This window comes from Pholis gunnellus, assembly GCF_910591455.1.
Source record: "Pholis gunnellus genome assembly, chromosome: 12".
Taxonomy (NCBI): Eukaryota; Metazoa; Chordata; class Actinopteri; order Perciformes; family Pholidae; genus Pholis; species Pholis gunnellus.
In genome coordinates, this window is record NC_136539.1 from 11,664,788 (window position 1) to 11,687,542 (window position 22,755).

General features: G+C 41.6%; 3 protein-coding genes across 3 annotated transcripts; all 3 read right to left on the reverse strand.

Moving 5' to 3' along the window:
- Window positions 1-10,800: 10,800 nt before the first annotated feature.
- tmsb4x (thymosin beta 4 X-linked) lies at window positions 10,801-12,238 on the reverse strand. The gene is made up of 3 exons (XM_079169799.1): window positions 12,104-12,238; window positions 11,294-11,406; window positions 10,801-11,197 (listed from the first exon to the last, which is right to left on the reverse strand). The coding sequence occupies exons 2-3, from the start codon at window positions 11,391-11,393 to the stop codon at window positions 11,172-11,174; spliced, it is 126 nt and encodes a 41-aa protein (XP_079025925.1). The 5' UTR covers window positions 11,394-11,406; window positions 12,104-12,238; the 3' UTR covers window positions 10,801-11,171.
- A 517-nt stretch (window positions 12,239-12,755) lies between these two features.
- Window positions 12,756-17,308, reverse strand: tlr8a (toll-like receptor 8a). The gene is made up of 2 exons (XM_079170755.1): window positions 17,282-17,308; window positions 12,756-16,131 (listed from the first exon to the last, which is right to left on the reverse strand). Exons 1-2 carry the CDS (start codon window positions 17,282-17,284, stop codon window positions 13,051-13,053), a joined length of 3,084 nt encoding a protein of 1,027 aa, XP_079026881.1. The 5' UTR covers window positions 17,285-17,308; the 3' UTR covers window positions 12,756-13,050.
- Window positions 17,309-17,922: 614 nt separating this feature from the next.
- On the reverse strand, window positions 17,923-21,555 carry LOC306704408 (toll-like receptor 7; the record flags this gene model as incomplete). The annotated part of the gene is given in 6 exon segments (XM_079170754.1): window positions 17,923-21,075; window positions 21,384-21,401; window positions 21,405-21,434; window positions 21,437-21,442; window positions 21,446-21,490; window positions 21,493-21,555. Coding segments are annotated over 6 exon segments (3,315 nt in total).
- Between the last annotated feature and the right edge of the window lie 1,200 nt (window positions 21,556-22,755).

Here is a 22,755-nt window from a genome sequence, read left to right on the forward strand (position 1 = left end):
TGGCATGTAGACGTGGGCTCATACTTTAATCAACTGGAAGTTAGCAAGTACCTTTCAAAATGTTCCTGGCTTAAGGATGTGAATATGTTTCCAGTGACTGAAATAAATATAGATTGTTTCATTTGTGGTAGTATGAAGCAGTCTGTGCTGTTGGTTAGATTTAAAAGAGTTTCACAAAAGCCTGACACATTTAGTTGTGTTCTTAGTGCTACTATTAAGAAATATTTATTTTAAACATTGCAAGTATGTGTAGTTTATCATGAAGTATTTTTGTAGTATAAAATCAGAGTCTGCTCTGCTCCCCGTGTGAATACATGTTCCCTCAAGGACCACAGAGATGAGTTTGTTTCTTATTATTTTTCATCAATTCTTTTTTCTTCCAGGAGGGGGAGACATAGTTCAGCACTTGCCAACGCACATAAAGAGCCGAGGGGTAGACAAAAGGCCATATGTTACATACACAGAGTTTCATCTTCATAAATCCAAAATCTAACTATTCTATTATCTGGATTGCAGATGTGTTTGATTATAAAGAAGCAAACGACATATCTTTACTGACTATGCATAGCAATTCATTGTTTTTTGATTAAATGTGTTTTGCATAGGTCGGAACAGAAGTCTTAACTGTGAGTGGAATTCTACCAGTGTTGGTGATTTGTTTTGTGCTTTTGTGCTTTGTCTCCCTCCTGTCTATCATATATATATATATATATATATATATATATATATATCTGTGTTGACTGAAGTAAGCTTCTTCATATCCTGAGAACAGGAAGAGGCACAATAAAGAGGGTTTGTTATTGATGGGTCAGTGGTCTACTTTGCTGTTTCCTGTGGCTTATAACATGGTGTTCTGATCATTAAAGTTGTATCTTTCTTAGGGTATGTGTTGGATTTAGACCTGATGTTGTTGTCTCCTTATGATTTAAAACTGGCTGCAAGTGGTGCAGCACTTTATTGAGGCATTGCTAACTTTCAGGAAGTGTGCCTCCCGACTTCCTGGCATTTACTCAGGCCAGTGCTCTCCACACACTTAACCCGGCTCCAAGCCTGCAGACATGAGTCGATAGAGTTATAATTTGATAATGCAGCTGAAAACTGGGATTAGGCAGACTCCAGTAACCCCAGTTATCCCCCCTCTATGCTATTTTTTAAAGGAAATTAGTGGCCCCTACGCAGGGCGCACATATATATCCACTCAGCGTCCCTTACATTGGCCCCTGGCACAATGAGCAAGGCCTTTACTATAAAAGGAGAGACTAGGCTGTTGAAGTTATTTTGAAAGTGATGTGTGTACACAACCACATCCTGCCCTGAGTGGGAGATGAAATGAGCAATGAATGCACTGCAGATAATACTGCCTGCTGTGAAAATGGGCCACGGCTCATCAATGACATTGAGGTACACTTTTTGAGGTACAGATTCAAACACCGCTGTCTCGATTCGACTAAAGTATGCGCAATAGTCAAATTTCAGAAAGCTTTGCGTAACAATCATTGGAGCGGGTTTTTTTTCAATGTCGTCAACTATCAGAGCCAAAAAAATGGCAACATGCCTGCAAAGCTTTTATCTCCAAAATGAGACAGTTTCTGTCACATTGCAGTGTGATCTTTCTAAAACCTGATCAAGTGAGTATTGTTCCAGGAAGATCTCTGCAACAGTGCAGGGAGGGGGGGTGTGACTTCCTCCTTCAATCATAGATGTGACGTTGAGAAATCTTTTTGACTGGGTGTGTCTGACTGGAGCATTGTGCATGCACGTCTCTCTAGCGTTACATTTGAAGAGTTTGTGAGGAGAGAGCATGAAACAAGTGATTTCAAAGTTCAAGTGACTTTGTGCAGCTGCTTCCGTGTATACAAGTGTAAAGGAAACACATCAAATCATGTGTTTGAGGGTCACATTGTGGAGATATTAAAAAATATCGTTTTACAGGAAAACGTTCAGTGTCCAAAAGAACCTCAGATACTTTAAGTTTCATTTTTGTACTTCTAGTTGTACTTTTGCTCTGTCCTTTACGTGACCCAACAGAAACCTCTTGCAAGTCCCCGAAAGTAGTAGCCTTATAAGTCCAGGTGCTCTTTTTAGAACATCTGCTGTCCACAGATTACACAATGACAGGCTGCTGCTAAGTGAGGTTGAAACCAGTGCAACCAGAGAGACAGACCTTTGGGGATTCAGGCTGTCTGCGAGATCACACAGACACTTTGGTCCCTCAACATGACGGGTGTAACGGGTTCGGGTGTTCCAAACGCAGGCTCTTTGCCCCAGCTGGACACCTCCCGCTCTCCTCTTATTAATAATGCAGCAGCTGTACCATGCTGTGAGGGTGGCTTGATGGGCAAGCACCAGACATCTCAAGAGGCTTGATGTGTGGCTCGCCATTATTTATTAATGGGCTTGCCTGGTCAGAGACATCACAGTGGCCTCTTTAATCTGTCACAGTCTCAAACAAAGCTCTTACTGTATGCTAGGACCACTCCGCTGCAGAGCTGATGATATAGCCTCACAGAAGTAACGTTGCATCAGTTGCTTTGCTGGAGTTGTACCACAGTACAGTATTAGAGGAAGGGACTAGCCTTTGTCTGCTGCATTGATGCAGACTTTTCACTAATCCAAGTGAGGAATTAACACTTAAGATTCATTCTCCTCAGAGGACCCTGACTAGACTTCACACACCGCTTAAACAACATCATATGATATACTGTATACATGTGCAGATGTTGCAGTAGGTTCTTTTACTTCCATTTCTTCAAATCTGTGGTTAGCCTATGGGGGACTTCCGCTGTGCACTTCCTGTCAGATGACTATATCTAAATGCATGTCCCTTTCACACAGTCTCTTTTATTAACCTTCTTTGCGAGAACCAATGACCCAACTTTACAAGGTCTTAATCTTTTCTTTCTTTTCTGTCAGTACCGCTCAGTCCTGCTTTACCAGTTATACTGTAGTTACAAGTTGCATTGTTCTTTGATGACTGCAGGGCCTCATTCTGCCATTTAACCTTTTAAAGTGGCAGGAACCCAAAGGTCAGAGTTTAAAAGTGCCCTTTATTCTTCTTCACTGGTGAGGTTCGTGCCGGGTATAATTATACAACTATGTACCCGAAGAAGTGAACCTATCCCACTTTAGTGCAGCGATCACATAAACTGCATGCCTAACAGGATAAGACATGCTGCCGTATCAATTTTAACTCCGACCATGTGTGCACGAGAGCTCTAATGTGCCTGCACTGTTGTAGAGATTATTGGCTCCCGATAATACATTTTAAAATGACTGTGCTGTTATTACATACTTGTGTGGTGTATCAGCATTATGAGAACAACCAAGTTTCATTTCCTGTTTCTTGTAAGAATGATTTGTGTATTTATTGCTGCAGGGACACAATATACAGGGATAAAAACAAGACTCTACAGGCATGACATTTTAAACTGCAGTAATTAACTGTTTGGGGTTCGTATACAATGTATTATTAAACTGCAAGATAAAAGTGCACTGTATGAATGTTTTGGTGTTTATATGCATACATACTGTGTGTAGGTACTGTATGACTTATTCCCTAATAATTATGTTGCAGAGCTGTGCAGACAGGTATGAGGCTTGTTAGTTAAATGTAGGTTCCTCTGTAGCGGTGGCCATCAGGAAGTGGAAACAGTCTGCCAGAAAAGGAAGAAAGAAAATGTCACACAGCAAAAGTCGGAAGTTACAGTTTTAAAACTTCTAACCATGCTTTGTCTTGATGGCTTTCACAGACTCACTTTGAGCTGTGCACACACACACACACACACACACACACACATCTCAAAGTGCTTATCCACATTAGGCCTAATTACAGGGAGATCAAACCATTCTCACACCCAATCTGAATGCCATAGCTTAAGACGTCTTGTTTCACAACAACTTTTGCAGACTAGTGCAAACATGGTTTATGTATGGGTTATATGGGTTTTATGGCACTATCGCAACTGGCAAACACAGGGGCAAGCCTACACAAAGGATCAACCTTTAAATCCCTGAGTTGGGCCAATATTCTGCACATCTAGTTGGGACATGCTGACCTGGGTTATTGGAGGACTGATACCTAAGCACATTCCTCAGACAGATCACAACAAGCTGCCCTAGTCCTAGTCTGGGCCGTGGTGCATAGCAGTAAAAGATTAAAAAGCAAACAAACATTGAAATAATTCATGCAGGAACTGCACATGTTTGGGAAAATGCAACACACACACACACACACAAGCTAAACACACACAGAAAGTTGCGTGCAAGTTACATCAAATAAAATGTATTAGCATCACCAGTTCTCTAAATATACATACAGACCTCTGTGCCAGAGTTTCAGATCTGACAAGTATAATGTGTGCAGCTTTTGGCACCATTTACCGACATAAATCATGCTGATCTGTGCAATATGCACAACGTGTTCCTCAGAAGCAGTGTAACATCTTGGCACACAAGAATATCCTGAGGACATCATTTCAAACGGCTTCAAGTCTCCACTTGCAGCTCTTTATTTGCTATGCCTTATGTTAACAGAATATTAGGGGTATTCAGACTCCTTTGCTTTTATGATACTTCATAAAATCATCAGTTAACTTGTGCGTAAAATGATGAACAGATTCCTCTCCTTTTGCGGACTTGCTTGCAAACAAGAATTGCAAATTCAGCAATGGTCAGCAACATTTTGAGTTTTATTTAAACACTCTGTCAGTCTATATACGGTGCAAGTCCACTAGCACAGTTCATTTAAACGTTTGCTTTGACAGTATGGCTCTGCGACTCTTTACCCACATCCTGTTGCACTCCTGCTGGCTTCAGACACATTCACAAACAAGCTCCTGTAACATACAGCGGCAAAGTAGTTTAAGGTGAGATGTGAAGGAGATTTAACAGACAGGACATGATAACACTTTCTTCTCAACACGGTGCACTAAGGAGTGAAAGTACTACTGCAGGAGCAATATAAAAATACGAACGCAAGCTTTGAAACAAGACACATTATAAGTGCTTAAAAAGTTGTTATATATCTTCTCAGAGAAATGCTAATCATGTGCAGACACTGTAATAAGCAGCCATGAAAGCCATACTGTAAGTTAGAGACTGCATAAGCGGAAGGAGGAGAAGTTTGTGAGGATTTGTCAAGAGCATTATCCTGCTCTGGCATGATGCATACAAGTCAAAAGGACTTAGCTAGAGGGCAACATCATTAGTGGAGCTTTGTTTCCCTGTGTCCAATGACAACAACCACAGCACCGATATATCAATGCCCTGTCCTATTATTCATGAGAAATGTTGCCCGAAATCCTTGATGTGATTACTAAGACAATATCTGACACAAAACAAAGGCTGGGTCAAAAAAGACCCCACAGAATAGACACCTGCACTAGATAGACAGTGTTTGAATTTTACCAATTACACTTTTAAATAAATTTCCCTTATTCAGTATGCAGATTCATCACAGTACTGATCACAGTTCTGTATAGAAATGTATCCAAACATGGACCAGACAGTTTCCTGATGAATATATCCCTTGATGGCTCATCTCAGCTGTAGAGGTCAGATATCTCGCTCGACTGACCCATCGCATACATCGTTCTTAAGGCAGCTTGTCTGAGCTCTGCATATACCGCAGTTTGTGCCCCTCGACCTAAAACACTCGCTTCCAGTGTTCACGTCACATGATTACTGCCACAGAATTTCTACCGCCTCCTTCAAACACGTTGAGATCGCGTGTGTCACTCATTCCTCTCGCTTCCTGTGTCTGTGTCAGACCTGATCACAGTTATCATGCTAGCTTAAACCCCCCCCGCCTTGTTGTTGTTGTAGTACTAAAGTCATAGAATGTAACACTGTGAATTATTCCTGCATGTACACATACACTGTGAGTACATGAGGACGTTGGTGCTGAAAGGGGGGCATTTAGGTTGCCAGACTCACAGCTGTTGAGCTACTGAGCTAGCCAGGGTGACACTTGCAGCTGAAAGGTTGCATGCACATGTCACATTGAATCACACGACACTACATCTCCTCCGACAGTGCACATGGGACACATCTGCCTCGCTAGTCAGATTGCACAAAATGTCGTCCAGCAAGCCAAAGAGGCATTTGTTCCTGGAATTATAGGATGCCTATGTGTAAATAACCCTGTAATCTGACTCACTTCCTTGTATGGTTGTTGAGCTTTATGCCATTTTTTTTTATTTCAGGAGTTACATGGGTAGTGAAAAGCTTTGAGACAACATTTACGGAGATGAAAGGGAAATATTAAAATGTTGATGTTTATGAATATTCAGGTAGATGGGGGATTCCTTTTTGAGGAATTTGGACTCATGACCTCTGTATGTCTAAAGATCCAGGCTTAATGCCTGCCTGTTCCTCTATTTCAGTGCAGTTTGTTTGTGTTTTGCATACGTCATGTAGAGACTGTAAAGACTTTTAAGTCTTCAAGTCTTAAGTTTGCAACCAATACTCATTGTTTTTTGATCAGGTGTCTGTGATTGTGATGGGGATATCTGTTGAAATGTTTTTCCGTGGAGAACTTAAATTATTTTGTCTGCCTTCTCTTTATTTTGTTTTCTATCTGATTCAATTTTTGTTGTATCTCTTTACTTAAATAATCTGCTTCATCTACTTCTGCTTTAGTTAGGGAGTATTTTCATCAGGTTTCACATGATAACCCACAAGGCCTTTTGGCGTCCACCTTTCCTACGTAATTCTTAGGACTGATAAGATCTTGAATGGTGCATTCCAGGTGCATTCTCTACTAAGTTGGGGTTTGGTGTTCATTACACTAACTAAAGGTTAACAGCCCTCAGAGAATACAGGTCAAACAGGTCAGGCAACTCTTTGTCTCTCTTTGCATGCGCTTTGGTAATCAGGCTTTTTTCTCGAGATTCCTATTAAAACCTGCACACAGATACATATTAGTGCGTCCCTGCAAAGTGATCGGTTTGTTAGCCATGATATATACGGATAATCTCCCGTCTGCCGCAGATCTCAAGCACATTTCTGGGAGTTTCTTTGTCACACATAGCAACCATTATGGTGTGTCACTGGATTGGCCAGCTCACACCCTCAGCTTTTGTGTCTACCTATCACACAATAGCAGCGCTGCTTTTTCCCACCGTGGGCATGATAATGAAGACAAAGATGAATTGTCCTTTTCTTGGTTCACTCTGAATCAGGAACATAAAGACGCTGAACCTCCCTTTACAGATGAATGAACATTTTTGTCCCAGCTTCAGCTTTTTATCACACCTACGGTTAATAGTGAGAATTGAGTAAACCTTTCTCATATAGATCAATCTGCATCTGTAGTATGACTGACAGTATTTGTGACAGTATTAGTTTACTGTCGATAACATTCCACAATGTTCCTCTTCCTAATGCATCTATGGACATTTGTGATTATTCTGTTATTGTTATTATTCTGTTCTGTTATTCTATGTCAGTGACTAGACACAGTCATTTGGTACCATTAGGATTTGTTATAAATAGACTCCGAAATAAACATTTTAATTATTTATACTGTATCTTCTCTCCCTATGTATTGAAACGTAACAACAAAAAAACCAGCAACATTTGCACAGTGAAAAACCAAACCAGCAGAAAATAGTTTACTGGGGAGTTGAGTTTCACTTGTTTTACTTCACGCAGCAGCTATTTGTTACGGGTTAGCCTACGACCCTTTACTCCTTTTAAATGGTAGCACACCTAGATAAAACCATTAGTGATGTTGAATTCCCTTTAAGTAGTAACTTATGTGTAAAGAAATAGAAGAACAACATGTTTTTACCAAAAGATTTCTTAGTATTATAGAGGAACCTTAATGATCACGTGACAAAGATAAACTACATATACAGTAAAACCACCACACTGGGTCAAGAGAGAATTTTTGAAATCATTACTACTGTACTTGCACCAATCTAGCGATCCTAGTCATCAAATTGCCTGCTTAATTGAATTGATCGAGTGCTCTGATCATGTGAAAGTGTTTGGGGAGCTAAAATCTCCTGTCTGCTACCATGGAAACACCGCGCAAGAAGTATTGACCGGGTGTTCAGGTTTTAATCTGAACGTGAGGAAGCAGCAGAGATGAGTTTGACCGCGCTGCTGCTACAGCAGCTGTGAGATCCTGTCACATCCTCCTGCATGTTAACACAACAACCGGTGGGAACCAGCATTGTTTTTGCCCTCGTAGCATTTCCTATAAAAAAAACCCACCAAAAGATGTCAGGGGATTTGCTGCTATTATCAACAGGGGTTTATTATTTTGTGCCTGTTGTTTATTGCATTGGTTTAAAAAAATTAGGCACTGATTGGTAGTCAATTTATTTGCATTGGTAAAGCAGAATCTCATGTTGCATTTTCGAAAACAAAACTTGAAATGTGAGAAAAATGGTCTTGATCATCCCTCCTTCTCACACTGTGACTCATTGCTACACTGTAATTCAACACGGACCGCAACATTAATCACATCCAGTGCAAACCGTGTGATCTGAAACATAGGGTCAGTTCACAGGCCATCCTCCATGACACAGCATAGATCAGTTCAGTTAATCAGGAGACACAAGTCAGATGAAGAAAAGATAATTGTTTATTATTGACGGATGATATGTGATGATAAAGTCTTGACAGGCGCTTGGACTCTACAGGGAGATGTGTATTTGAGGGGCGTCTGCCCTGAGCAGCAGCAAAATAAATCCTCTGTGGAGTCCAGACACTGGTGGTGGCGAATGATGAGACTGATAGACTCATGAGTTGATGAAGCTGATGAAGCTGATGAATCTGCGAAGACTTTGCAAAGATGGAGAGGCAGAGGGGCGCGTAACAGCAACATGAATGGACAACCATATTTAAAAGGACACGGCAGCGAGATGATAGGCTAACAATGTAATTGTGTCGTTGTGCTATTGGATAGAAGAGACCAGCTGATCTAAACAACTGATATCATGATTGACAGCCCCAAACAATGACAGCAAGGAAAATATGAGCACGCGTGAGAGGAGTGAATGGCAGATGTATGAGGAATAAACTAGTTTTCCTGTTCCCGACTGAACTTAACTAGAGCTTTATTTCTAAGCCACTTAGGCGGAGTAACACTATCGTATGGTCATTGGGATACAGTATACAGTGTACTGTAAGCCTTATAGATACCCAGTGTGGTTTCATTCTTAAAGCACATGACGTATAGGCAGTCGAAGAGACAGCTGTGTTGTTCGTAGTGGGCTGCATTCAGTCCGCGCCACAGCTGGTCCAGAGGGTGCCCGTCACAACACTGGCAGATGGCCTCTTGGTGCCTCGAGCCAAGTTCACCACAATCAGCCCTCAGTGTCATTTGCATCCCTTTTCACAGACAGTTATCAGGTCTCAACTGGGGCCGACCCACACGAGGAGCAGCAGCAGCAGCAAAAACAGGGTAACTCAGTACTATGGTACAGTAAAGATTTTGATCGTTCCAACATATCGTCTCTCAAAGTGTCCATGGAGCATAATGCTGCATTCATGTAGCAAGGTTGTCAGGAGAAAATCTGTCTGCTGCTATGTACATACATCTCTTATCAGTTTAACAAAGCGTGGAGAGAGTGTAACAGGAGAAGGCAGTGTCTCGTAATGTGTAATATTGGCTGTTTTCCCCAAAGCACACATTGTTATAAGACACTGAGGAGCTGTTGTGTGGCAAGACTGCACGTAAGGATGGGAGAGGACTTAAGGGGGGGGGAGGCTGGCATTACAGATGCGATTATAGATTTGGCCTTTTGGTGCTCATTAAAAGAACTATGGAAAAATAAACTAACATGTCCCTTTTCCCACACTAAAAAGGGATCTTAGATTAAATGCAGCCTCATGGAGAAGAGGATGAATGTGAACTTGTTCCAATCCCTCAGCAGAGCCCATTGTTATTACAGCACAGCTGTTATTGTCTAAAGACAGTTATGTAATCTCTCTCCCCACATGAAATAGTCATCTCGGTGCTGCAGAATGAGGTAGGATAGATTCTCCTGTAAACTGCTCTTTTTTTTTTCTTGGCGACAGCCTCTAAACTGCAGCTTCGTCAGTGCTGTGGTTCTCATGTTCAATGAGGTCACAAAGGCCATCATTTACGCAAACTACTGCAGTATGGAATGACCACAGTCCTGAGTGGACAAATGGGTTTTATTAAATGTCAACGGTGTGAGGATTCATGTTCTCGTTACATCAGTACTTACTAGTTTTACATCCTCCGCTCTAAATCACAGATTCTCTTTATCCATAGACAAATGGGGAAGATGTCATGACAGTGCATCCAGGGTTAGTGTTTTGAGCGTTGACATTTTGGAACACAATAGACAAGCTCATTGGGATATTAAATAGACTTTCTGGGAGTCCACACTTTTAGGTGTAGCGCCAGACTTTTCAAATAGCTCGTTCAACTATTTAAAAAAAAAAATATATAGTTTCCTAGGCCATTGAAATGATAGTTCTTTTTTGGCACACAAGCAGCAGCTTCCAGGTGTGAGAAGTTGCTCATGTTTACGCCATTACATAACCTTTGCTGTGAGAGCATAGTTTGAAAATGGAGCACAGCATGCTTTAGCAGGTTAGCGTCAGTGCTTTTTAGGTCTAGTGACACTGTTTTAGGTCAGGCGTTAACGGCACTCATTTGTGGCGCTAAAGACAGACGCCACCCCGACAAAGTGCTGCCATAGAAGCTCGTTGAGATTAAAGCTAAATTCATGGCCAAACTGTTACTCAAAAGTGTTTTTTGGAGCCCAGGGTGGATGGTATGAAAATCTGTCAGTGTAAAACCACAAGGACACAAAGTCATTATATATAGTTTTTATTTTGAAAGCTTGTGCATTCCAGATTTTCTTACAAAACACACCGCTTGCTATGCGAGCATTCACAAGCGGCCAGAAGGGTTACAAATCATAGGAAAGTGTAGGTCCCCCAGTTGTTTCATGACACGGCCGCGCCAAACGCCACACTTAAAGAGATGCATCCACAGAAACAGATGACCAGGAACCCATGGTGACGACAAGCCACATTCCCTTGCTGTACAGCGCAACATTAGCAGAGTTAGTGGTATGGCGGCTTAACAGCCATGTTTTTTTTTGTTTAAGTACCTCAATTGGAATACACATTGTAACAGAAAAGTAGTAAGGCTTGTGGAATGTACAGTGCACAGCTCTTCATTATGAGGTCTTCTCCTGATCGATGGCTGTAAGAAAAAAAAAAGATATATATTAAAGTACCATAGGTTTACCATAAGACATACATGTTCTGGATAAAAAAGGTCAGCATGCACATCACATACTTTCTTTGGTTGGGAGGGTGTTTTTCTCCTCGGTGGTGGTCTTCTTTAGCTTGGTCTTGTCGAAGCTTTCGACTCCGGAGACGTCGGGTTTGTCAGCCATTTCTGCAGAGGTTCTAAAAACAAACATGGGAATTCAAATTAGTGGTCCTTCAATCGAGTTCAATCAGAACACACCTGGGCAGCTGGCTGGTAATCAGAATTAACAAGGGCTCGAAGGGCCATGTACATGATCTGCTTTTGGCAAAAATAAACTAATTCTTAGAAAGACTGAAGTCTTTGTGAAAACACGCCGCGTGTGTGCGCGTGCGTTTATCAGCACACGATTTAAGAAACGCTTTTGTCAGTTAGTGAACGTGTGCAGCCGAAGGGACACCGCCCTTCAATGCAATCTATACGTGCAGACTGCTTTCACTAGAGAATCTCTCCCCCCCTCCCCCTCAGAACAATAAACCAGACTCAATAAAGCCAGAGCATGTGTTACATGAATTTAACAGGTTTAACGAGTCGAGCCAAACAATATCCAAGTTACTGACAAAGCGTGCGACATTTGTTTTGGTTTCATAAATTAAATAAAGACATGCAAAGCCCTTCTGTTGCATTTCTTTGAACAGGTCGGACCATTAGGCATTTTCTGATTAATTCCAGCGGCTTTTAATTATGAGCAGCCGGCTGAGGCAAGACATTGTGAGACGACCAGGAGAAACAATATGCACTCACTGGTTCCTGAATCAATCATCAGTAAATATGAAATAAAATCAGATATTCAAGTCAAACTCGCACATGATGACGGAAACAATGAAACACACTCACCTGGGTTTGAGTCGTATAAATGACGGGATGCACGTCTCTCGTTGGCAGAGGAGCGGAGTGATGGCTGCAGCGTCAGTCGCAGTATAAATAGTGCGCAGTATGCAAATAGCCAGCTGACGTCACGTCCACTGTCTCTAAAGCCTGCTTTTGTACGAGTATGTTTTTGCTTTAAGATTACTAAAATTATTCAACGTTGGGTATACCGTCGTCATATTTTTTTTAATTTTGAATTGTGAATTTATGTGAGGGAAAACAACTGCAACCTGTAGCTGAGTGAAATCACTCCATCAGTCTGCATTAATAGAAGGTGTCTTTGCCATCACAGCGGTTTCGTTATTCGTGCCACAACGCGAGAAAAAATGTAGGCTGCAGGGTGATTTAAGAGTGAGGTCTTGAGTTGACTGGTTTGGGTTTAACCTGCACAAAACGACCCGTTACAACGTGTATCAGAGGGCGACACCTTGCGGACAAACAAAGGTGTAACCAGGAAGTGTAGGTAGAGGGGAATTTCATTGGAACTGTAGATTGGACAGAGTTGTGCAAAGCTCGACATGTTTTCTTTTGACTCTCATAGTTGAGTCTTGACAAATTAGAAATAGGCCTGAGAGATAATGCAGCACATTTTATTCTTACAACAAATTGTGTTGGTTGAATTTGTTACCTTACATTTATTGTCTAGGCTAGATGGAGACCACATACCATCTAAAGGGCACCGATTTGAAATGAGTTGATTTATTTGAAATACTATTACAGACATTCTGTATCATTGTAAAACAAAAAACATAATCAATATCTTAATGTGTCTTCAATTAACCCCAGACAGAGTGATACAAGTTGTGAAGGACCACATCAGAGTTGACATAGAACAATCAATTTAAAAAGGCACCAGATATATCATTTTGAAGTTAGGCCTGAATCATTCACAGTTGTCACTGGTTGTCACTGGTTCACTTGACGGTGAAGTACTTTTTATAAGTCTTGTTGCATATCACCTGGTTGTCCACTCTGACCACATTCCTCAAGATTTGCCAAAACCAGGGCTCTGCGGCAGCTGTTCTTGGCCACTCCAACACACTTTTCCCACACATCCGCCTCCTCAGGCGCAGGAAGTGAGAATGCTGCAGGACGGGTTCCAGCATCAGCAGCACGATCACGTCCACGTTTTCGTCAAGCAGTCTTTGGTGGGCCAGACACATCGCCAGCTTGAAAACCCCGGTCTTAACATAGGCCTCGGTTAAGACGAACAGGGTCTTACGACTGTACCGGATGCTCTGAGCAAGGTTCTCTACCAGTGGGGCCCCGGGGGCCCAATCCCTCTCCTCCAGACACAGAGGAAGATGCTTATCTCCTTCGTCCTCCAGTTTCACTCGCAGGTTCGTCATCACCCACTCGGAGACGTATGGATCTCTGGTATCGTACGTCACAAAGACACCATAAACACAGTCTGGTGAGTTCAAGGGTCTGTATCCTTTCAGCTTAGCTTTCATATAGTGAAGCACGTAGGAAGCATCCCAGTAGAACAAGTGAGCAACTGTTGCCACAAACATGAAAACAATAATGAAGGAATTTGTCAGAATGTAGATCAAGAACGCCTGACTGTCATTTACACACTGGTTAATGTCAAAGTAGATCAGAGGTTGACCGTTCTGGTTCGCCGGTGTGTCGCATGTCACCTCGGTGGTCAGCCAAGGGATCTTTACATCACTGTTTTCAATCCACACAATGAAATCTAATGAATCACAGGTACACTGGAACGGGTTTCTCTGCATGAACAAAGTATGGATCTGAGATTCAGGTCTGGATTGGAAGGTGGATTGATTGATTATAGTCAGTCTGTTGTTGCTAAGGCTAAGCGTGGTGAGGCTTTTTGCACCCTTTAGAAACCCGCTGTCCAAGTGGATAATGTGATTATAACTCAGGTCAAGGAAAGTCAAAGAGACGTTTGCCTTTATACCCGTCACATTAGCTATATAATTGGAGCTCAGGTCTAAAATGTGAAGTTGATGGAAACACTTGAGTTTGTCCCATGTAAAATCAGTAAGATAATTGTGATTTATGCGTAGTGTGGTGAGGTTAGACGGCAAATGTTCATAAACATTGTCTGGAATCTTTGCAATGCTGTTGTGGGATATATCTAAAATTGTCAAATTAGTAAGATTAGTAAAAAGCATCTTATATGAGCCGTCCCTTTCTTTCCAAAGAGTCCCGAGAAAATTATTTGTGAACTGAAGTTCTGTTAATGATTTGCTGTGCATCATTTTAGTAGTCAACGTGGAAATGGAATTATGACTCATATTCAGCACCCTCAGAGCAGGCAGATTTTTTATAAAATTTAAATTATGCGTTACCCCAAATGCTTTAAAGTAGTGAGCATTGTGACTGAGGTCTAGCACCTGTAGTTTATTTAGTTCTTTGAAGGCGTTGTCATAGGCCAGATCAATCCTATTGAATGAAAGGTCTAGGTATGTCAGATTAGGCAGCAAGGAGAACTCTGTTCCGTTAAGTGCTGCTGAAAATCCGTTACTGGAGAGGTTGAGACATGCAATATTCCCATAGCCCTCAAATTGCTTCGGAGAAATGAAGAACAGATTATTTGAGCTGAGGATTAGCACTCGTCCAGAGTCAAAGCACTCTTGTTTGATAAGGCCGTGGGACAGTTCATAAACAAAATCTTTGGGATGGGGTTTTCTGAGCGGTGAAATAGAGAGGTCAGACCCCTGATTGTATCCGTCACTTAGACGCGAGGTACTTCTCTCTGGGATGGGATACAGCCTGTTTTCTGCGAGGTATATCATTTTCAGGTGGAGAAATTTGCTGAATATGGTGGAATCAGAGTGAATGATGAAGTTAGTACCCAAGTTCAGTGCGGACAGATTTTTGAGCTCGTACAGAGGTCTGAGCGTGTCCAGTCCAAGATTCTGGAAGACCAAACCCTCCAAATGCAAAGTTCTGAGAGACACGAGATTTGAAAAGTCCTTTGAGAGATTTAATGTCGTGGGGTATAATTTGAGGGCAAAGTTGAAAGAGAGATCAATTACTTCCAACTTTGGGAGAAATCGTAGAAATGTTGCCTCCTCAGTAATTGCTTTTAATAAGAAGTTGAATGACAGGAACAATTGCTTAAGCTTGTTCAGCTTCTCAAACCAGGAGGGATTCAGGTAGTCCAGGGAGTTTCCTCCCAGGTTCAGTATTGTGAGCTGTGTTAGACTCTGAAATGCATTAGGATGGATACCAAGAGAAATGTTCTCGCAAAGAACACAAGGAAATGGAGCATTTTGACATCTTGGACAGTTTCCTTCTATTTTTAGGACATTTAAATTCGGTAGCCGCAAAAAATCATCTTCAGATATGTCCTGGATTCTGTTAGAGCCCAGCATTAACATGCGTAATGATTGGGGTAATCCTTTGGGGACTTCTGTTAAGTTGTTAGAAGACAAGTCCAGAACCTGCAGCTTGCTCATAACTGCAAAACTGTCTTTCACAATCGTAACAGATTTCCCACAAGGGTTCCAGATGTAGCAGTTTCTGGATAACCTTAAATGAGTCACGTTTGTTAAGCCAGCAAGGCTCCTGTTATCCAACGAAACAATCTTGTTATTGTTCAGGTCGAGGATTTCCACGCTGAGAGGGAGATTGCCGGGAATTTCTTTCAGATAGTTGCCAGTCAGTCTCAGTTCTCGCAGTTTTGTCAGATTCTTGAAAGCATTCGCGGCAATGATCACTGCTTTGTCCTTGTTTGCCCTGCTGAGATTGAGTCGAGTCAGATTCAGCAGGCTGGACAACGAATCGGCCGAAATATTCTTAATGTAGTTCTCTGATAAGTTGAGTTCAGTAGCGTTAGTGGTTATCCCATAAGGTACTACATGCAGATGACGCCCTTTACAGTCAAATCGGACCGTAGAGGTATTGCGCGCTGTGACATCACAAGGGAACTGCGATGTCATCCACACAGGTTTGCATGCAGCAGGCTGGATCTCATAATGGCAACACAGACAGAAGAGCAGCAAGTGCATCCAACGGGTGACGGTCTGTAGGTGAACAATAGAATTGGTGAAATGCAGTATTTCATAAACATGTATTTAAACAGACATGTATATCATACAGTATAATCATGCATTTTGTGTTATATTAAAGGATGGGTTTTGCAATTTTCTCTCAACAATAGTTAGAAGGTATGATTACAGCAAGCACAACCTGTTTCTATGTTCATGTGGGCACCCGACTAATGTTTTAGGACAGACCTGATACATTATGAACCTGTCATAAAAGTATTAACAATTACTTTACCGAATGGTACCACTTGTAACCAGCAGGTGGCAGCTCTATGCAGTTTAAATATCACTCAACTGGAATAACTGCTCTTGGCAGCTTGAATTATGAATTCTGTTAAACCCCTTACAGCCGGACGATGTAACTAAGTCATTTCTTCCTCCAAAAGCTACACATTCTCACTTTAACATCTGGTTTTCCTTTTATTCCCCATAAGCTGCTGTAGGTTGTTGAGAGTGTTTCACAGTGAGAGACTGTATCACATATATTCTGTGCCTGTGGCTATAGCTCCAGCTCTTTGCTGAGGCTGTGATCTTTACAGTGAGTGAAATATGGATGCACCTTCCATCGAATGGAAATAATCTTGTGAATTATTTTAGACATTTAGCCATTTCATGGTATCTTTGTAAACAAGAATTTAAAATAAGGTTCTGTGGGTTTGAACAATGGCTGTGCGGCATGAGTTGGTAATCACAAGTCCACTGACAGACCGCTCCTTAACTGTTACTATCTGTTACGGAAAAATGGAAAAGGATACTGATAGAATAAAGATGATTGCATATAGTTGGTTTTCCACACAGCTGTGAGTAAACTTTAATGTATTATTTACTGTAGATCACACCATAATCAGAAATGCCATTAAACAGTTTTCAATGAGTCAAAGTATACACAGTTAAGCCAAGTATTATCTAGGGCCATACAGTTAATCACAGAAGCACAAAATCATTACAGATTACATTACACATCCAATTAAAAATGACATGCAGGTAACCAGGAAATCCCTAACACACCCCGACAAAGAAGAAGTCTTAGTAAAACATTTAGTATACTTATAGATATATCTATTCTATGCTATACAACGAGCAAATATTACAAATAAAATTCAGAGAAACGTATCAATAAACTCACCATTGTGATTCCTTATGACAAACTTGAAAAACCTTGACCCTGGCACTCTTTCATGTAAAATTGAAAATTAACTATTTTTTAAAAAGCTATGTCTAGACTGGGTTCTTCATTTTTTTTATATGTAAAAGTATTAAAAATATATATATATAAAAATAAACCTTGTTGCTGAAGTCAAACAAAAGCAACGAACTGGCTGGTGCTCACAACAAGGCTGCGGGGAAGAAGTAGCATGTGAATTAAAGAAGTGAATCTGTTCCGCTTCCCCTTTTCATATGTTTGCAGTTGTGTTGCTGTGTCAAAGTGAAAATGATTATTCTCTGTGGAGATGGCAAAGAGACTTGTCTGACGTGACCCCAATACAGTACATTGGTATTTAAAATGATCATTTTGAAAAGCACAATGTAAAACAGGAACAGAAAGCAGTGATATGAAGTCATTAGAAAACAATTCATTGACAACATTGAAATGATCCTGTGAGATATGACAAAAAGTGAACCTCTGGGCACTGCAGGGACCCGGTCCCTGGGAGCACGAGGGTGAAAGAGTGGGCTGTTGTTCACACATTGTTTTTCATATACAGAAGTACATTCAGAGCAATCTTAAATTAAAGCAGGAACTAAGTATCACAGTAGATTGTTTTTTCACAGTGTCTCTTTGAATAGACTGTTGTATTGTTTGTGACTTTCAGTTGCCAAAACACTTCTCAGGCTGAACCAGAAGTACAGCTGGGCTTGAGGGTTTGTTGGCCACTCCAGCACAGACCGCTTATACAGTCTCTTCCTTAATCTCAGGTACCTTGAATTGCAAGGTACTTTCTCCAAGAAGATCAGTACAATCACGTCGTTTCTTTCATCCATCAGCCTCTGGTTGGCCATGTAAAAAGCTGTCTTGAAGTTGCCACTTTTGAGGTATTTGCTGGTGAGGATGAACACTGTCCTCTTGCTGTTGTGGATGCTCTGGGAGAGGTTGTCGATCAGGGGGCATCCAGGGATCCAGTCCCGTTCCTCCAGACACAGCGTCAGGCGACGGTCTCCGCGTTCCTCCAGATGAGCGCACATTTCCTTCATCACCCACTCTGTCACCGCCGAGTCCTCCTTGTCATAGATCACAAAGGCATCATAGGCAGAGCTTTGGGAGTACAGGCGGCTGTAACCTTTGAGCTTTGCCCTGCAGAAGTGATAGATGTACCAGACGTCCCACAGGAAGAGGTGGCTGGAGACTGACAGCGTGAGGAAGCTGAGGACGAGGGAAGTCATCAGGGTGTAGAGGATGATTGACAGGTAGCTGTGCTGGCAGGCCAGCAGGTCCACTGAGATCACAGGATGACCTCTCTGTGCCCCTGGGCTAGCGCATGTCACGTCCGTGGCCAGTCTGGGGATGGTCACTGTGGTCCTGTTGAGCCACGTGACAAACCAAGTGGCATTGCAAGTGCACAGGAATCTGTTATTGTGCAGAAGCAGCTTGTCCATCTTATCAACGACATCATCTGGAAAGCTGGATTTCTCAATGTGCTGTATGTGATTATAACTAAGATCCAGGTATTTTAAGCTATAGGCATCCTTAAGGAAATCTGGCGTAATTTTAACGATTTGGTTTTTATGTAAAAGGAGCTTCTTTAGAGATTTGGTACAGATTGACAGCATGGGTGGAACTGTAGTCAAACTGTTTCCACTGAGATCTAAGACTTGCAAAGATCGTAGAAGCTGTAGTTTCTCCCAATTAAAGGATTCGTCTTTTAGTTTGTTGTTTCTGATGTAGAGCTCAGATAGTTTGGCTGGCAAACCGCTGAACACCTCCGGCGGAATGAAATTGAGGTTGTTATGAGAGATGTCGAGGACAGTCAGATTACGTAAATTCTTGAAATAATTGAAGTATCTAGTATACCCGTCTCTCCACAACACATCTAACCGGTTATCTCTGAACTCTAACCTCTCCAGAGATTGACTCTCCAGCTCTGTGTTAGTGGAAGTAGAGATCTGGTTGTGGTTCATGAGCAGTATCTTGAGATTTTTCAAATTCCTCGTAAAATTGAGCATGTGAGTCAAGCCCTCTGACTCAAAGTAATGGTTGTTGTAGCTTATATCCAAGATGACCAAACTTTTCAGCTCTTGAAACGCAGTGGAGTAGAGGAGATCCAGGCGATTATTGGAGAAGTCTAGATATTGTAAATTAGTCAGATATGTAAATTCAGAGCCGTTCAGACTTTGGCTCATTGCATTGCCGGACAGATTGAGGCATCGCAGCTCTCCGAGATTTAAAAATCTTGAATGCAAGAAGAATATGTTGTTTCTGCTCACATCCAGGGTTTTGCCAAACTGACTGCAATTCTTGTTGACAAAGGATGTAACCGTTCCAAGTTCTTTATCTTTGTATTTGCAGCTGCGTGCATATTCATCATATCTGAAGTAATGAATCTCTCTCACTTCCTTACTTTTGTACTGCGCTGCAGCCGACATGGGAGACCAGTTCAAGGGCTCTCCCCCAGAAAAACTGACACCATCTAGGCCCTCGGAGGGGGAAGAAATCTTGTTGTCAGACAGACTGATTATTTTAAAGCTTTTTAGTTCCATCAGAATACTGAGGTTAGTAATTTTAATGAAGTTTGTACCTAGATCTACAACCTCCAAGTTTGTGAGGGGTTTTAAAGAAGCAATGCTCTCTGCCTTTAGCTCCTGAAACACAAAGCCCTTCAGTCTGAGGATTCGAAGGGATTTGAGGGAGGAGAAACTGCAGTTCAGCCTCAGAGTTTGAGGGTACTTCTGAAGCTCATAGTTAAATGAAAGGTCCAATTCTTCCAGTTTCCCCAGGAATCGTGGGAAGTCTGTGTCTCCTATCGCTCTTGCTAAAAAGTTTGATGAGAGGTCAAGCTCTCTCAGCTCTGGTGTGCTGGCAAACCACTCAGACTGCACACATGTCAGCGAGTTACTGTGCAGGCGCAGCGTCTTTAGCTTCGTCAACATTTTAAAAGCCGTCTTGCTGATATTAAGTGGGGAATTATTTGGGCACGGATCGCATGGGAAAGGAGCGTTGTAGCATCGTGGACAGTTTCCGCTAATATCCAGAATCTCAAGGTTAGTTAAGTTTTTGAAATCCTCATCGGTGACTACTTCAAAGTTGTTGTTGTAGAGGTACAACTCCTTCAGACTTGTGGGTAGTTGATGTGGAATAAAGGATAAGTTATTTGACTTAAGACACAGCAATGTTAAATTGTTTAGCTGTAAAAATGCACCGTCCTCTATGGCGTAGGACGTATTACATGGGTTACGGTAGTAACAGTTTTGACTGAGGTACAGCATCTCAATATTTCTAATCTCAGAGAGGTTTACTTTAGAAATATTATAAATGTGATTCACTTCCAAACTCAGCAGGATCAGGTTTTGAGGGAGGCCTTTGGGTATAGAGTAGAGCTGATTGCCATCTAGATACAGTGCTCGCAGGTTCTTCAAGCTGGTAAAGGTGTTTTCCTCTATTATCACACTCTCAGTGCACATGCGGTCCTTGGGCCCGATTTTGATTGGCACACAGTTGCACCGCATGTCAAGTTCCTTCAGGTTGTCCAGACCGCTAAAGGAGGTGGAGTTTAATTTAGGAATATGGTTGATGGTGAGCGTCAGGTTGGTTGTGTCTCTCGGGATGCCTCGGGGGACATCTTTGAGGCTTCTCTCAGTGCAGTCAACCGTCACCACGCTGCCGTTGTTGTCCTCGACAACGTCGCATGGCAGAGTTTTGGGGTAAGAAACGCTTGCTGTTGACATGGAGAGGCAACACCACAGGCCCAGCAGTGCCACACACATCTGTAGAGAAACACAGGTGGTTCACTGAGATTTACATGCAGGTGGAAAGCTGATAATACAGTTACATAACCAAGAAAACACACACACACAATGCACATATGAAGCACACTAAAATCAACATTTTGAGTCAGGTGATTGCAAATATGCTACTTCATAACACAACTAGCAACTGGTACAAGCTAGCGTCTCATTTTCCACCTCTCCATGAAGTTTACAGCCCTTCTAAACAAAGCCAACCTGACATTTCACTACTTGTAAATGCAACTATAATACAATACAGTACATGAACAAAGATAAATGATACTCACTAGATGGAAGAACATTGTTCAGGAGAGATTCACAAGAGGTCCTGCTGCGAGTTCTGTTCTCAAGTTTGATGGAGTACTGAAAGAAGTTTAACATTGATGATCAGCTCTAAGGTGATGGGATGAAAGTAACAGGTGGCTGGGTTAGCCCATGGTGTGTATAATTAGCCAGCATCACTTCCCTATTTCCACAAATCACGCACGCATCAAAATCTTCCATCTTTTACAATGTGTGTTTGATCACAGTTGACTGAACGTGTTTGTTACATAAAAGTGCAAACAAGATTCAGGCAAAGATTACTACGAAGAGGTTTCCTTTTAGAAAGGATGATAGTATCTTGCTCTTAGTACAGTATAACAGCACAGCTGGATGAGTTGTGGGTTATTCAGTGGTGGAAAGAGCTGTTTCATTTCTGGTTCTTCTGCAGGAGAAAGCGAAACCCAAGCTCGGGTTTAGGTTTAGCAGCTTGCATGGTAAACATGCTATTCTGGCAGCAGGCAGAATCTTTTTCCTTTTGTCTTTGGCTACTTTGTGGCTACGGCTGAATAACATTCACTCTCATGCGTGATCTGTCCAGACAGAATGTGTGTTTGGCCCTTTATTTGAGAAACCCAATTTGAGTACTGTAGTTTTAGAAAAAGCATCCCCCTGATGACAAAGATGCTTTTTAGCCTGGCTGGCTGCAAGGATATATAATGTCCGTCTGTCTGTCGGTTCATATCTTTGGTCCAGACTAAAATTTCTAAACAGCTGCACTGCAAATGTGTACAGACATTCGTGGTCCCTAGAGAATGAATCATAATAATTTTGATGATCATCCAACTTTTCATCTATTATCATCAGCTCAAAATTTGAATTTGTCCAATACACTGAACTAAATAATGTTTTCATCATCCTCATCTGTGCTTATGTTTTGCGCTCATTAGCCCATGTTAGCATGCTAACAAGCTGAACTAAGATGGTGAACATGGCAAACATATCCTGCTTCACAATAGCACGTTAGCATTTATCTCAAAGTACAGCCAGTACGGCTGCTAGCGTGGTCTAGACTCATAAATGCAGGAGCAACATGTGCTACTCTCACACATAACAGTATGCAAACACTCTCTCCCGCCCAGTGAAATGGGCCATCATCATCATTAATGCAAAAAGCATTACCACCACTCAGACTCGAGTATGTGGTAAAATCATTAATTATTAAATGTAGTTATAAAACTAAACACGTGTGAAGTAACTTTTCTGTATGAATAATGCAATTTTAGGAGCAAACTTGTATAATCTAGAAAGTAGGTCTTTTATTAGTTTTTTTAATGCTTCAGAGATGAACTGAAAAAAAGTGTATTAATGATCAGAACATCTACCGCTGCAAAATTA

What these genes read in the sequence shown, in the direction of transcription:
- tmsb4x (XM_079169799.1), bottom strand. Translation starts at nt 11,393, where the DNA reads ATGGCTGACAAACCCGACGTCTCCGGAGTCGAAAGCTTCGACAAGACC. An exon ending in CACCCTCCCAACCAAAGAAA is followed by an intron (nt 11,198 to 11,293) that starts GTATGTGATGTG and finishes TTTTTCTTACAG; the next exon opens with CCATCGATCAGGAGAAGACC.